We start from the raw sequence: 14,069 nt of genomic DNA on the forward strand, positions 1-14,069 counted from the left end.
ATTTTCAATTACATTTTGTATCCAAAGACTGCACATAATTGGAGGCTGGGATTAAAATGTCCAGAAGGTCCTAAGTGCCCAAGTCACTTTTGACAGTGGGATTTAAGCACTTTTTTGAGTTGTGAGCAATAGCATAAAAATGAGCAAGCACACTGCCAGGTCATTAATCTAGACACATTTTCCAATGGCAACATGATGTCCAACTCAAGACTAGGGTGACCAGATAGCAAGTGAGAAAAATCAGGACGGGGTGAGGGGATAATAGAAGCCCATATTAAAAAGAAAAACCTAAATATCAAATGAGACATTTGGTCACCCTACTCAAGACTTTCGTAGTTTTCATCATCTATCTAGGTATTTATACTGTCAGTCACCATGGTATCCAAGCACCTACATTTCAAAAGGATTTTAAGACTATCAGAGGCTGCAAGTTCCTTTTTAATTTAATTTAGAGAAACTGAACATGTGAGTGCTTCCATTTTGTCTTAAGAGGTAGTTAATGTCACTGAAGATTTATAACCAGACAGCAAACATGGCCTGGTCCAATTAAGATTTTTTTTTTTTAAACAAAAAGGGTCTATTATCGTTCTTCCCCATACATGACTATCATTAATCACACTATCAGAGGGGTAGCCGTGTTAGTCTGGATCTGTAAAAGCAGCAAAGAGTCTTGTGGCACCTTATAGACTAACGGACGTATTGGAGCATGAGCTTTCGTGAGTGAATACCCACTTCGTCGGATGCATGTAGTGGAAATTTCCAGGGGCAGGTATATATATGCAAGCAAGAAGCAGGCTAGAGATAATGAGGTTAGTTTAGTCAGGGAAGATGAGGCCCTCTTCTAGCATTTGAGGTGTGAAAACCAAGAGAGGAGAAACTGCTTTTGTAGTTGGCAAGTTGCAGTTAATCACACTATTCACAAACAAAGATTAAGCACATTGCTCACCACCTCCTTTCACTCCTTAAGTGAATATTTTTGACAAAGCGCTCCAAAATATTTGCAAAATAACCTGGATCCTATCACAACATATAGGAAATCTAGGGGTCTTTTGTTTCAGGCAGGTTACATGGCCAGCGATCATGTGGGCAGCAAAAGTGTCAGGTGGCACAATTAGCTTGCTAGGGATGGACATAAACTGAATATCCAGCCAGATCGCCTTTGGGCCTAGCCAGAGATTGATCTAAGTGGTGCTCCATCTGCAAGGAGGCAGTGATCCCTTTGGGATTTTCCATGGAGGAGGAGGAGTAATTTATGCATTTGGGGTTTTTTTATGATACAGAATACAATTACTACAAAACTGTTCAGCCTATTTATTGCCTCTGCACAGGTTTGTTTGTTTTTTTCTTAAACAAGAATACATAATCCTCTCTTTCCCATGTATTCCGCCCTCCTTCAAATGTAGTGTGTGGACATTTATTAACACTGGTAAACTTAAAAGAACCTAAAGTTTGTAACTTACACCTCAGACAAATTTAGAGACTAGTGTGTATATTTACTACTGTTCTTCATGAAATATAGGCCAAATCTGTTCAAGTATAGAACAATTTCCATCTACTGGTCAAGTAAAATCCAATCTGTTGTCAAAATACACTTTGACCGCAAGGTGTACAGTGATTGCTCATCAACAACCTTGCCTTGTTCAGGCTGATTATTAAGTACTACTCACTGCATTAAGCTGATCTTCAATCACACTATTATGTATTACACACAAAAATCTATGTTAAATCTATTTTTATGGCTGCACAATCAAGCACTTAGAAGTTTGGAAATGCAGGAATTAAGGTTGAGTGTGCATCTTTAATTTGGCCTCCTTGTGCCTAAGTATTACCATACAGGCTTTAATTACATGATCACACACTATTTTTAGTACAAGACCTCTGCCTCATTTGGTGAACAGGATGGATAGTGCTCAGTTAATGAACAGCTACTCAATATTTCCTTTTATCCTCTGTGTTCAATGTGTAGCCCAGGTCTTATTTACTGAACACTATTCAAACCCGGATTGGAAAACAGAGTTATATATTTTCTCATGGGCTTTTCTATGGCACCCATCACTAGAGTCCTTCACAAACATGAATTTATCTTAACAAAACTACTGTGAGGGGAGATGATGGCACAGAGAGATGAAGGTCAAAAGTATCCACTAATTTTGGGTGCTAATTTCAGGTGACTAGGACCTGATTTTTCAGAATATTTAGTATTATAAAGAACTTGACATGTTCATAGCACAGATCTCACTGATTTCAATTGCAGCTTTGAGTGCTCAGATCTTTGGTAAATGAGACCCCAGGGTATCAAGCTCGGCACCCAGAAAATAAGAAACACACAATTAATGATCACTTGGGAAAAGTAAGGTTTACGTGACTTGCCTACAACCATTGTGATAGGGTACTCTGAAGCTCTGTGGAATTGTGTAAGTTGGAAGAGGTTTTTTCTCTTTACCTTTAAGAAAATTCTGTATTTTATAGAAGCTTTGTGCTGCACATGGTATGATTAAATGCATAAATGTGATACAAATGGAGTATGAGAGAAACTCTCAGCTTGTCTTCCCTGCCGCAGGCTTTATGCCTACTTATGCTGTACCATTTTCCTGTTCTAGTTCTTTTTCACTTTCTTTGAAAATTAAACTAGTTCCAGAGAGTGCTGACACTTGGAAATTGGAGTTACCATGCCAACAATTAGTCAAAAGAAATGGGAATTAATTGCCCTGATTTGATTCTAGGGGTTGGAAGTGAATGGTTATGCCTGGTGAGGAAAGCAGGCTCTGGGCCAAACAGCACAGGGGACGAGCCAGAAAAAAACAGAACAGTTTTCCTGAATTTGTGAAGACTGGGTGGTTCAGAAAGAATGGGTACCTTGTGTGTCTGGTGAGGATGAATCTTCTGAACTGGAACTGCTAATTTATGAACTGAAGTCAGGATAGGCAGATGAAAGCCATTTATTGGAGCAGTTATGCGGTCAATTTAAATTCTGAAAGCTGCAGGCATTCAGAAGCCAGATACTGGGATGTTTAAACCTCATGAGCTGAGACTAAAGCTGGGAAGACTGCACATGGAATGCACTGGTAGTGAATCAATTAAAAATAAGTGTAAAGGGCTTTGCGCATGTCCTTTCCCAGTCTGAGGAAGAACGAATAAAATTTGTATTTAACCCTCAAGAAAGAAAACACATGCAACTGCTTTATTAAAGCTAGATCGACTGATCAACAGGTCTACAAGGCAGTCACAGGGGAACTTTGTGGACAAGGTCGCGACAGAATCCAATTCTTCAAGGCAGCATTCAACTACTCTTAACTATGAGACCATCCTTTCACTTCCTGCACACTCCCCTGCCTCATTCACTATACACCCTCCTACTTCTGGAACAAATGAGGCAGGGTCCTATAGACAACAGCCTTCTTTAGTACATAGCCCCAATTCATCCTTACAGCAGGTCCACCTTGTGCACTGAATGAAATCAGGGGTCCTGCAAAAAAATAGTATGTGGCCACATAATTAAAGACTGTATACTAATACATACACACAAGGAAAATTAATTAAGGTTGCACTAGCATTTCCTAATTTTTTGAGCGTTTGGGCTTTGCAACAGTAATATTCTCTTATCATATTTTGTGTGGTTTCCTGGGTTTTTAAAAAAGCAAACTGAAAAAAAAAAACAAATTTAATCATGTGGCCTTATATTGACATCCTTTCTATCCACTGCACACACCTCTGCCACTTCAGTTAATGCAGTAACTGATAGCTCTAATAAGTTACCCTCTACCTGGAGCAGCACAAGAGGGGGACTCAACACACCATTTCCACATAGGTTTTACAGATATTTGCTGACAACAAAGAGATGGTGAGATTCAGGAATCCTGAGTTCCATTCCGGGCTCTGGAGGGGCACATGTTCTAGTGGAAACAGACTCTTCTGCCATATCCCTTCCCCACCTATGGTTCATCATCCCAGTTTCCTGGCCCAGATAGTCCTAATCTGTCTCCTCCTACTCCCCTCCCAGGCTTCCAGTCCCAGTCTCCCTCCCTGAGCTCCAGTTTGTTGTTTCTTTACTGCATTCCCAACTCCTTGTCTCCGTCTCGCCACTTCCTGGCTTCTCTTCTCGGTCTCCTTGCCCAACCAGTCCCAGAATCTCCTTCCCCTACCTCTCAGTCCCACTTTCTCTTCTCCACTCCAGCCAGAGTCTCACTAAATTTATCACAATCTATTCTTTTCCTCTCCTGGCTCCAGCTGTTGTCACCTCTGCATTTATATCAGACAACATCTTCCTCTACACTGCCTAAGTCACAGCACAGCACAGAGAGCAGAAGAGAGAGACTCCCTACTTGCAGTTCCAGGATCTAGCTCCATCCTGGCCTGGAGCAGCAATTTCAAGGAGGTCCAGCACTGCTCCTGTAGTGCTGGGATGGAGGGAGCATGCTCAATTGCTCTGTAGGGATGGTATATGCATAGTCTGAACAGCACTAGGAGCTGTGAGAGGCTTTATGCCTAGTGAGGATGGAGTCTTCAGAGATTTTTAGCTCCTAAAATAAAAAATATATCTGAAGATTTTTCAAAGGCTTATAACTGCACCAAGTTTGGGCAGATTTTCACATGGAGGCAATAGACACATCCCTGACAGAGGCCACTCCCTGACAAATTTCAATTTCCTTCTCCAAAGCATGGGGCTAATAGAAGTTTTCAAAGAAAAGGTCACCAGACTTTAACTTTAGCAACACATCAGACTTTTCTCTAGCCTCATTCTCAGAAATGGCTGAACCATTCTGGCTGAAATTTTTGGGGATCTAAATGAGATAATATGACCAGTGAGTTTTCCCTTATGCTCTCTATACAGACTACTAGCATGAAGCACACTACTAGTGCTTAAGTAGTAATGACAACAGAGTTAATGGAAACCACTGTGCAGAGGCTTTCATTTATAAAGTCAGAAGAAGTGTTCAAATATTGATGCTGCACATAAAACTTCATAACAGTCAATCAATTCCTATCTACAAGTAGTTATGAATCATTACATATGTCCAGTGACAAAGCAATGCAGAATGAATTCTAAGCAGAAACTGGACAGTTTGGGATCACACAAATACGGCAATTTGTTGTTCTTGTTTTAAAGGAGGGATGCTCAAAGCAAAAGCCAAGAACTAAATGCAGCCTTAGTCCCCAGACTTCCTATCAATGCAAAGAGAAGATAAACCTGACCAACACCAGGTTTTCACTGACCCATCAGTAAGTCTGTAAAGCAATTTAAAGATTTAGTAGCACTAAGTAGTATTGCTGCTATTGCTGGTGAACTCACACAAGCAATCTTTATTCAGCAAGGGAGATTCCAAAACAAGCTACCCTGGCTTGTACACATTTACATTTGCTAAAATAATTATGTAAGATTTATATACAAATTACGTGCCCCCTCAGTGTTACAAAGTTTGGGTACCCTCAGTTCAAATCACAGCAGGAAAAACCCCCTACAGAAATGAAAAGCAGAATTCTGAAAATAAGTGCCACGCTACTCCCAAGATTACTGGTGTGCCACTGAGATGACTCCATAGAGCTGCTACAAACAGACTATGGGGAACTCTCAATGCACTGTTCCCCTTAGAACTTCATTAACAGACTTATGATTTAATTAGTGCTAGAAAGTTATTTTGCAAGGGACCAGCATGCACATTTCCCCTTGGAACACTACTACTGGCTGGCTGCTCCCTGGGCACTCGAGAAAGGTTGTGTTTAACAGTACTACCAAGTTATTCCTCCTAAGGGAGAGCTAACTAATTTACTGTGCTGATACTCATTTGCCCTATCAGATAAATACATCAGGTTATTCTATTTGGTACAGTTTAAAAAGAAATCCTAAAAACAATCATAAAAGTCCCATAAGAAACTGCTCACTTATAGTTAGGGCCTCACGGATTCTGCGATGCTGTAATGGCGGAATTTAAAATGGAATCCCCCCCATGCCTTGAAATCCACCTCCTGGTGTAAAATCTTAGCTTTCATTATTTAAAAATACGTTTCTAGCCCTTCATGGTGATGAGGATAACCATAAAAACACATGCTAAATGTAAGGGCATGTCTTTACGTACAGCGCGGCAGCTGCACAGCTGTGGTACTTTAGGCTATGTCTACACTGCCACTTTTGTCACTAAAACTTTTGTCGCTCAGGGTTGAGAAAAAACACACTTCTGAACAAGAAAAGTTTTAGCAACGAAAAGCATCAGTGTGGACACCGCTTTGTCAGCGGGACAAAGCTACCACCCCTGACTAGAGGTGGCTTTATTTTTGTTGCCAGGAGAGCTCTCTCCTGGCGACAAAGAGCAACCACATAGTGCACCTTACAACGGCATGGCTGCAGCAGCACAGCCACATCGTTGTAAGGTGCACATTGTAGAAACAGCCTTAGTGAAGATGTTCCTATGCCAACAGGAGAACTTCTCCTGTCAGCATAGGTAATCCACCTCCTTGAGATGCAGTAGTTATGTTGGCAGGAGAAGCTCTCCCACCAACACAGCGCTGTCTACATGGGGGGGTTAGATCAGTATAACTATGTTGCTCCGGGCTGTGGATTTTTCACACCCCTGAGCAACGTAGTTATACCGACATAGGTCTGTAGTGTAGACCTGGTCGTAGTCAATGTAATGACTGAATTTGCACAGGCAGTAAAAAATAGTTCAGAGGTGTGAACTGCCCCATTCACCTCATTGGTCTGTTAATGCTAAAACCCACAGATGACAATTTACATCATCATGTAACTAGATCACTGCTAGTCATTTTGGCAGAAACATTCAGCAAATGTAACTATCCTAAACCCAAACTGCCTCCACAGCTCCCAAGGCAGAAAATAGTAAAATAGCATGGAATTACTATACTATTATTAATTCTCATATTAAATATTTATATAATTAATACTTAAATATCAATGTTAATAGTCCATTAAAATTTAGGGATTTAAAATGTTATGGAGCTGCTGCGTAATTTCCAGTGTCAACACCAGAGTGCATGTACCAAAATTGACCTTCTAAAAGATTTTATGTCCAACTCACCATAGGTGTTGCTCATAGAAAAGAGAAGTTTATCTGGCTACACAGGTGCACATATTATGTCAGTATTTCTAACCAACATTTTAAAATACTTAATAAACTGCATAATTTTACAAGGACCTTAATTAAAACTGATACAGTCCTCAAATTAGGAATATGACAAAAAGTAATTAATTTCTCATTCTTATAGATAAAATTGTTCTTCTGAGATGGACTCGTGCAACAAATCCTATTCATCACAAGACAAGTATCTGAAGTAATATGAAACTGATGATAGTTTAAACTCATATCATAACAGCAACCACATGGGTCACCTGACAAAAATAACCACCTTAGCTGGGACAAAAGCAACTAGCAAATGAAGAAAATTTCAGTTAGTAAGATCTACAGTCCCCTTACAACAATATTTCCTGGAAATTTGTATTTGGACAGAATGTAAGGTTTCATTAACAAATAAAACCCCTACTCCTTCTTGTTGTGAAGACAACCTTCAAAAATTAAACTGGCAAACTATTTTGTGAATTCTGCAACAAGAAACTAACAATGGCACCAGGAGAGGTTTCAGATGTCCCTATTTATTTCCAACACATTAAGGAGAGTTGGAAAAAAAAGATCTATTTATTTTACATGAACAAGTAAAATATAAATGATACTGTGCCAAGTCAATACAGAAGATGCAGTTTATACACACACACAAATAAGAACAGCATGTATTATTGTGATTTCATATATCAAGGTCATTTGTCTTTTGCATAGCAGGCACAAATAAATCATCTTAGTACAGCCTAGTGAAACCTTATTAAAGAGAAGAAAAGACAATTTAGGAATATTTAAAAAGCTTTATGGAATATAATGGTGGTCAAATATGAATGAATGCCCACAGAAGAGGGTGGGCAGTGAAAGCATCACATGAGGAGATAGAGCCGGCACAAGTGGTTTTTTTATTAAAGATATCTTTAACTTTTGTGAAATATTTGTGGAGAAAATATTTTAAAAGGTGCATTAATCAAGGAGTGTGTAATAAAACTATCAAAGGAGGAAAAGAAAACACAAACCATAACTAACAAGAAGAGTGAAAGAAATATGATGAGCTACATGCTTTGTAGATAAGATACAAGTTAAAGCAACATGCAGATAAAGGGATGGGTAACAACCAGAAGCAAAGGAATAGAGCGGTAGAGTGAGTGTGTCTTGTTTGTTCCATATTTTTCAAACTTATCTTCGTCTTTTGTATTCCTGCATTTTTTAGATAGTGCACCAATCTTCCCATTGTTCATACGGAAAACAGTGGGTGCGCAGTTATTCACATGAACCTGCAGTAGCATCCTGAATCCTCTGTCTTTGCTGTGGGAATTGGGACAGAGCTCTGGTTCTACCACTACTTGAATCCACCAGCCACTCTCACCCAAGCAGCAAGGGAGACAATAGCATAACTGATACGGAGGCCATTTGAGCCTTATGCTGGAGCAGCAACTATGGAGACTAGAGATGGAGGAGGAGGAGGATTTCTTTTTGTTCTGATGTGAGAAACTCCATGGTACACAGGCAAACTGCTCAGGTTATCCATTAGAGGCAGGATTTGGGAATAGGAAATTCACACCTTATACTGTTCCAATCTGTCTGCTCTACTGGAAATATATTAGACTCCTTTAAGTAGTCTCAATTAGTATTGATTTGGTTTCAAGTGGAGGACCAGAAACCACATGAATCAGAACAAATTAATATATTTGCTGCTTTGTTCCAGTATCTCAAATCAATTGGAACCAGATAATTTTCACCTGGAACTGCCACTAGAATGCAGATTTAGGAAGACAGCACTGCATCAATTCACATTCAGAACGTTTTCCTCATAGCCACAAAGGACAGAAATATATATTTTTAATTTAAACTGATGGATAAGCCTCCCCCACACAAGAAAGTTTTCTACTTATCGCTATCATGTTAAGCACTCCCAATTTAAACAAAGCTTATAAATAGGCTTGGCAGAATTCAATTTTTGTAATTTCAACAAATAATATCAATGTTTATTTTCAAGCATTTTTTTCTAGATTTATTTATTTAAATTTTCAATTGCAGGAAATTATGGGGAAGAGATTAGACAATGGGGGGGTCAGAAAATAAATTACTTAGGGTATGTCTACACTAGGGGATTTTTCCGATTTTACATAAACCGGTTTTGTAAAACAGATTGTATAAAGTCGAGTGCACGCAGCCACACTAAGCACATTAATTCGGTGGTGTGCGTCCATGTACTGAGGCTAGCTAGCGTCGATTTCTGGAGCGTTGCACTGTGGGTAGCTATCCCATAGCTATCCCATAGTTCCCGCAGTCTCCCCCGCCCACTGGAATTCTGGGTTGAGATCCCAATGCATGATGGTGCAAAAACAGTGTCGCGGGTGATTCTGGGTAAATGTCGTCACTCAATCCTTCCTCCGTGAAAGCAATGGCAGACAATCATTTCACGCCCTTTTTCCCCTGGATTGCCCTGGCAGACGCCATAGCATGATAACCAAGGAGCTCATTTTGCCTTTTGTCACTGTCACCATGTGTGTACTGGATGCTGCTGACAGAGGCGGTACTGCAGTGCTACACAGCAGCATTCATTTGCCTTTGCAAGGTAGCAGAGATGGTTACCATACCTACTGCACCATCTGCCATTGTAAATTGGTGATGAGATGACGGTTATCAATCATTTTGTACCATCTGCTGCTGTCATGGGTGCTCCTGGCTGGCCTCGCTGAGGTCAGCTGGGGGCGCATGGACAAAAATGGGAATAACTCGCCCGGTCATTCCCTTCTTTATGTTTTGTCTAAAAATAGAGTCAGTCCTGCCTAGAATATGGGGCAAGTCTACTAGAGAGCCAGAGAGCACAGCCGCTCCGCGTCAGAGCCCCAGAGATCCCGCAGAAATGATGAGCTGCATGCCATTCTAGAGGGTGCCCCTGCAAAAACCCCACCCATTGCTTCCCTCCTCCCCCAACCCTCCTGGGCTACCGTGGCAGTGTCCCCCCATTTGTGTGATGAAGTAATAAAGAATGCAGGAATAAGAAACACTGACTTTTCAGCGAGATAAAATGAGGAGGAGGCAGACTCCAGCTGCTATGGTAGTCCATGCAAGACATTAAAGGGTGGGGGGGGGGAAGAGGAGCACAGCCTCCCGCTGCTATGATAGTCCAGGGAGTACAGAATCTTTTCTTTAGACATGAAACGCGGGGGCGGGGACTGATGGAGCTTAGGCTCCAGCTGCTATGATGAGGACAGTTACCAAGCATTTTGTACTGTCTGCCAGGAATGACAGGGAGTCATTCCCATTTTTACCCAGGCGCCCCCGGCCGACCTCACCTAGGCCAGCCAGGGGCACTCACGGGATGATGATGGTTTTCCACCATTTTGTACCATCTGCCATCAGGAAAGGAAGGGGAGGGGATGCTGCTGTTCAGCGCCGCAGCACTGCGTCTACCAGCAGCATGCAGTAGACATACGGTGACACTGAAAAATGGCAAGAAATGATTTTTTTCCCTTTTCTTTCACGGGGTGGGAGGGGGGGTAAACTGACGAGATATACACTGAACCACTCCAGACAATGTTTTTGACCCTACAGGCACTGGGAGCTCAGCCAAGAATGCAAATGCTTTTCGGAGACTGTGGGGACTGTAGGATAGCTGGAGTCCTCAGTCCCCCCTCCCTCCCTCCATGAGCGTCCATTTGATTCTTTGGCTTTCCGTTACGTCTGTCACGCCGTACTGTGCTGAGTCCCTGCTGTGGCCTCTGTCTATCATAGCCTGGAGATTTTTTCAAATGCTTTGTCATTTTGTCTTCTGTAACAGAGCTCCGATAGAACAGATTTTTCTCCCCATACAGCGATCAGATCCAGTATCTCCCGTATGGTCCATGCTGGAGCTCTTTTTGGATTTGGGACTGCATGGCCACTCGTGCTGATCAGAGCTCCATGCTGGGCAAACAGGAAAAGAAATTCAAAAGTTAGCCGGGCTTTTCCTGTCTCCTGGCCAGTGCACCTGAGTTCAGATTGCTTTCCAGAGCGGTTACAATGGTGCACTGTGGGATACTGCCCGGAGGCCAATACCGTCGATTTGCGGCCACACTGACCCTAATCTGACATGGCAATACCGATTTCAGCGCTACTCCTCTTGTCGAGGAGGAGTACAGAAACTGGTTTAAAGAGCCCTTTATATCGATATAAAGGGCCTCGTTGTGTGGACGGGTGCAGGGTTAAATCAGTTTAACGCTGCTAAATTCGGTTTAAACGCGTAGTGTAGACCAGGCCTTAATCACAGTAATCATGGAGATTCAAAAAGTTAAAGCTTTATAACCATTAATTTATAAACTGTCAACATCACATGTCAAAATATAATATCCTTAAATCAATCTAGTAAGTTCTCAAGCAGCATTTTTCTTACTTTGCCTATATGTATACATCTATCATCATTGCAGAAATATTTTTTCGTGTGTGCGAGCGCACGTGCGCAGTGAAACAGATGATTAGATTTTTATCAGTAAATGTTGATAATACTTCCAACCCTAATTATAAAGTATTGCATGATGCCCGTAGCACTTTAAAATCTAATATTTGCCAAACAGTAAAAAACCCTGACCACATCCAAAATGAAACATTACATACTTTGAACGCCCACTGGAATTTATGCGATGCTTATTGTTCCCTCCATGTTCCAGAGCACCTCCGTTTAAACCAGAAGGAGATTTGTTCCCTACAGTGTCTCGTTTGAAAGAATTTTCTTGGCTTGTAAAAGTGGAAATTTCCAAACGTTCCTGGGAACAGGTGAAAGAAACAAACAAGTAAAAGGATTGCTTCTGTCCTCAAAATGCATGGATTAACTTCACTATGCATCCTGTAAAATCACCTAGGTAAGGAAATGGTAGGTTTCCACTATGAGTACATATATGAAGTTGGGGAACAAGATTGAGAATTGGAAGGTTTCAACATTATGCACTGGCATGAACATGAAGTCATTTCATGTTGAGATTGATTATAGATTAGCTTTATTTAGTCTGTTTGATATCTTTCACTTGGATAAATTAATACAGAATGTCAGTGCCCTGAGAAGATACAATAAGATAGATTAAATTCAGTATATACCAAATTAATTTCAGAAGCAACAGCTATACTTCAAGAACAAAAATAATTACTTAAATTTATGAATACCCATCACAAATATTTCATAGAGAAAATTAAGAAAGTATGTGATACAAATGTATTCATTTTATTCTCCTTAGTTTTTATAATAATGTGCTATAGTGCTTACAGCAAATATTACAAAGTGTTCTTGCACATTAGGTTAAAAACAATACCTGTTTTGCCATTTCTTTCTTTTTTCTTCCTTCTCTCTTCTCCTCCTCCCTTCTCTGAATCTCATCAAGAATTTCACGTTGCTGAAATACATTTTACTGGTATCAGAAATGTGAAACAAACAACAATCTTTAATTTTACTTCTGAGAAAAAAGCTAAAGTATTGATTTTTCAAGGATTTTTAAAAGGATCTACTAATCCCAGATGCAAAAATAATGTAGTCAAATCACTTTCTTAGCTACTTCAAGGAAATGATAACAATTCCACGTTAAAGAGAAGGAGAGTGGTAACAAAAGGAAAATTATTTTCAAAGACATAGCCTTTTAATGATGCTAAGAAAATCAAGTTTTAGGCACGGATTTATTATACTCCAAAACAGAGTTACTGCAGGTATGTAGGGAGATGTGGTATGAAGACAAGACCAGCTTCCAGGATATCTGGTGTTCTGGTGTGAGCTAACACAACGACTCCCTTTGTAGTCAAAGATGAAATGCACTTCAAATATTTATATGGTCACACTTATAAATAAAAGTTTATATAGAAAATGGTTTACAATAGGTTAATAATAATTGATGTCCATAATAAGGTCATAACAAGTAATATGCATTACTGATGGCTATAAGCACACCAGAAAAAAAGGTGTTATTGATGACTATAAGTCATTGTTATAAGAAAGCTATTACCCTGTTGCATTGTAACAATCTATACCAACTGATTAGCCATTTATACAAATATCTATTTACTAGTAACCTTTATAAACTATTGTAACGCTCTGTACCTCAGGGCAACACCCAGCACCCCCATGTTCATCCTTTCAAAATGATTGAGTGGTATCCAATGCAAAGTTTGTCATGTTGGGTGTCTTCGTAAGGCTCAAGATGCACTGAGTATTGTTGTTACAGTAATGTTCTAGGTTATAATTTCATGTATATAGTTATGAGGCTGAAAACGTATCTCCATGGCTTAAAGCAAGCCCAAGGAAAAACTCTCCAAAAGCAGAGCACCAGTTCACACCTCATCAGGGCATGTACAGGACAAACCCAGCCCAGCCCCACGGGAACAAAGGACACTGGCCTAGGCAACAAGAGAGGATCTGTTCGAGTCTCGAGTGAGTCACCCCACTTCCTTTGGTCAGTTTGGGACTGCAATGGGGTAATGCTCACTTGACTCTGAAGGGGCCGGGGTGGGGGGGGGGAAGAGGGGGAAGCAAGAGGGAAGAAAGGACATGATTAAAGGGAAAGATGTTTGCCATGCTCTTCTTCTCTCTTCCACCAAGTGACTGAAGCGCTGATCAAAGAGCCTGGCTGAAGAGCAACCAGCCAGCCTGTAGTGAGAAGCATCTAAGTTTTTAAGGACATTGAAAGTGTTAAGGTCAGCTTAGAATGCATTTTTCTTTTATTTCATTTGACTAAATCTGACTTGTTATGCTTTGACTTATAATCACTCTAAATTTATCTTTGTAGTTAATAAATCTGTTTGTTTATTCTACCTGAAGCCGTGCGTTTGGTTTGAAGCACGTCAGAGACTCCTCTTGGGATAACAAGCCTGGTACATATCAATTTCTTTGTTAAATTGACAAACTCATATAAGCTTGTAGTGTCCGGCAGGCTGCAGGCATAACCGGACACTGCAAGACGGAGGTTCCTAGGGTTGTGTCTGGGACTGGAGATATTGGATAGAGTCATTTGGTTGCACAATTCAAAGAGCAGCTTATAT

At 40.5% G+C, this 14,069-nt stretch overlaps 2 protein-coding genes across 4 annotated transcripts in view; one reads left to right on the forward strand and one right to left on the reverse strand.

Moving 5' to 3' along the window:
• FSIP1 (fibrous sheath interacting protein 1) overlaps positions 1–14,069 on the forward strand; it is a 597,082-nt gene that overhangs the window by 272,038 nt on the left and 310,975 nt on the right. The window lies entirely within an intron of this gene.
• The window catches only part of EIF2AK4 (eukaryotic translation initiation factor 2 alpha kinase 4), a 74,865-nt gene that overhangs the window by 49,639 nt on the left and 11,157 nt on the right, over positions 1–14,069 (reverse strand). For all 3 annotated transcript variants that reach the window (XM_050954777.1, XM_050954776.1, XM_050954778.1), the window contains 2 exons: positions 12,356–12,436; positions 11,667–11,815 (listed from right to left, as the gene is read on the reverse strand). In XM_050954777.1, the coding sequence (XP_050810734.1) occupies positions 11,667–11,815; positions 12,356–12,436 (230 nt within the window). The remainder of the gene's footprint in view (positions 1–11,666; positions 11,816–12,355; positions 12,437–14,069) is intronic.

The sequence above is a fragment of the Gopherus flavomarginatus genome, chromosome 5 (assembly GCF_025201925.1).
Source record: "Gopherus flavomarginatus isolate rGopFla2 chromosome 5, rGopFla2.mat.asm, whole genome shotgun sequence".
Lineage (NCBI taxonomy): Eukaryota > Metazoa > Chordata > Testudines > Testudinidae > Gopherus > Gopherus flavomarginatus.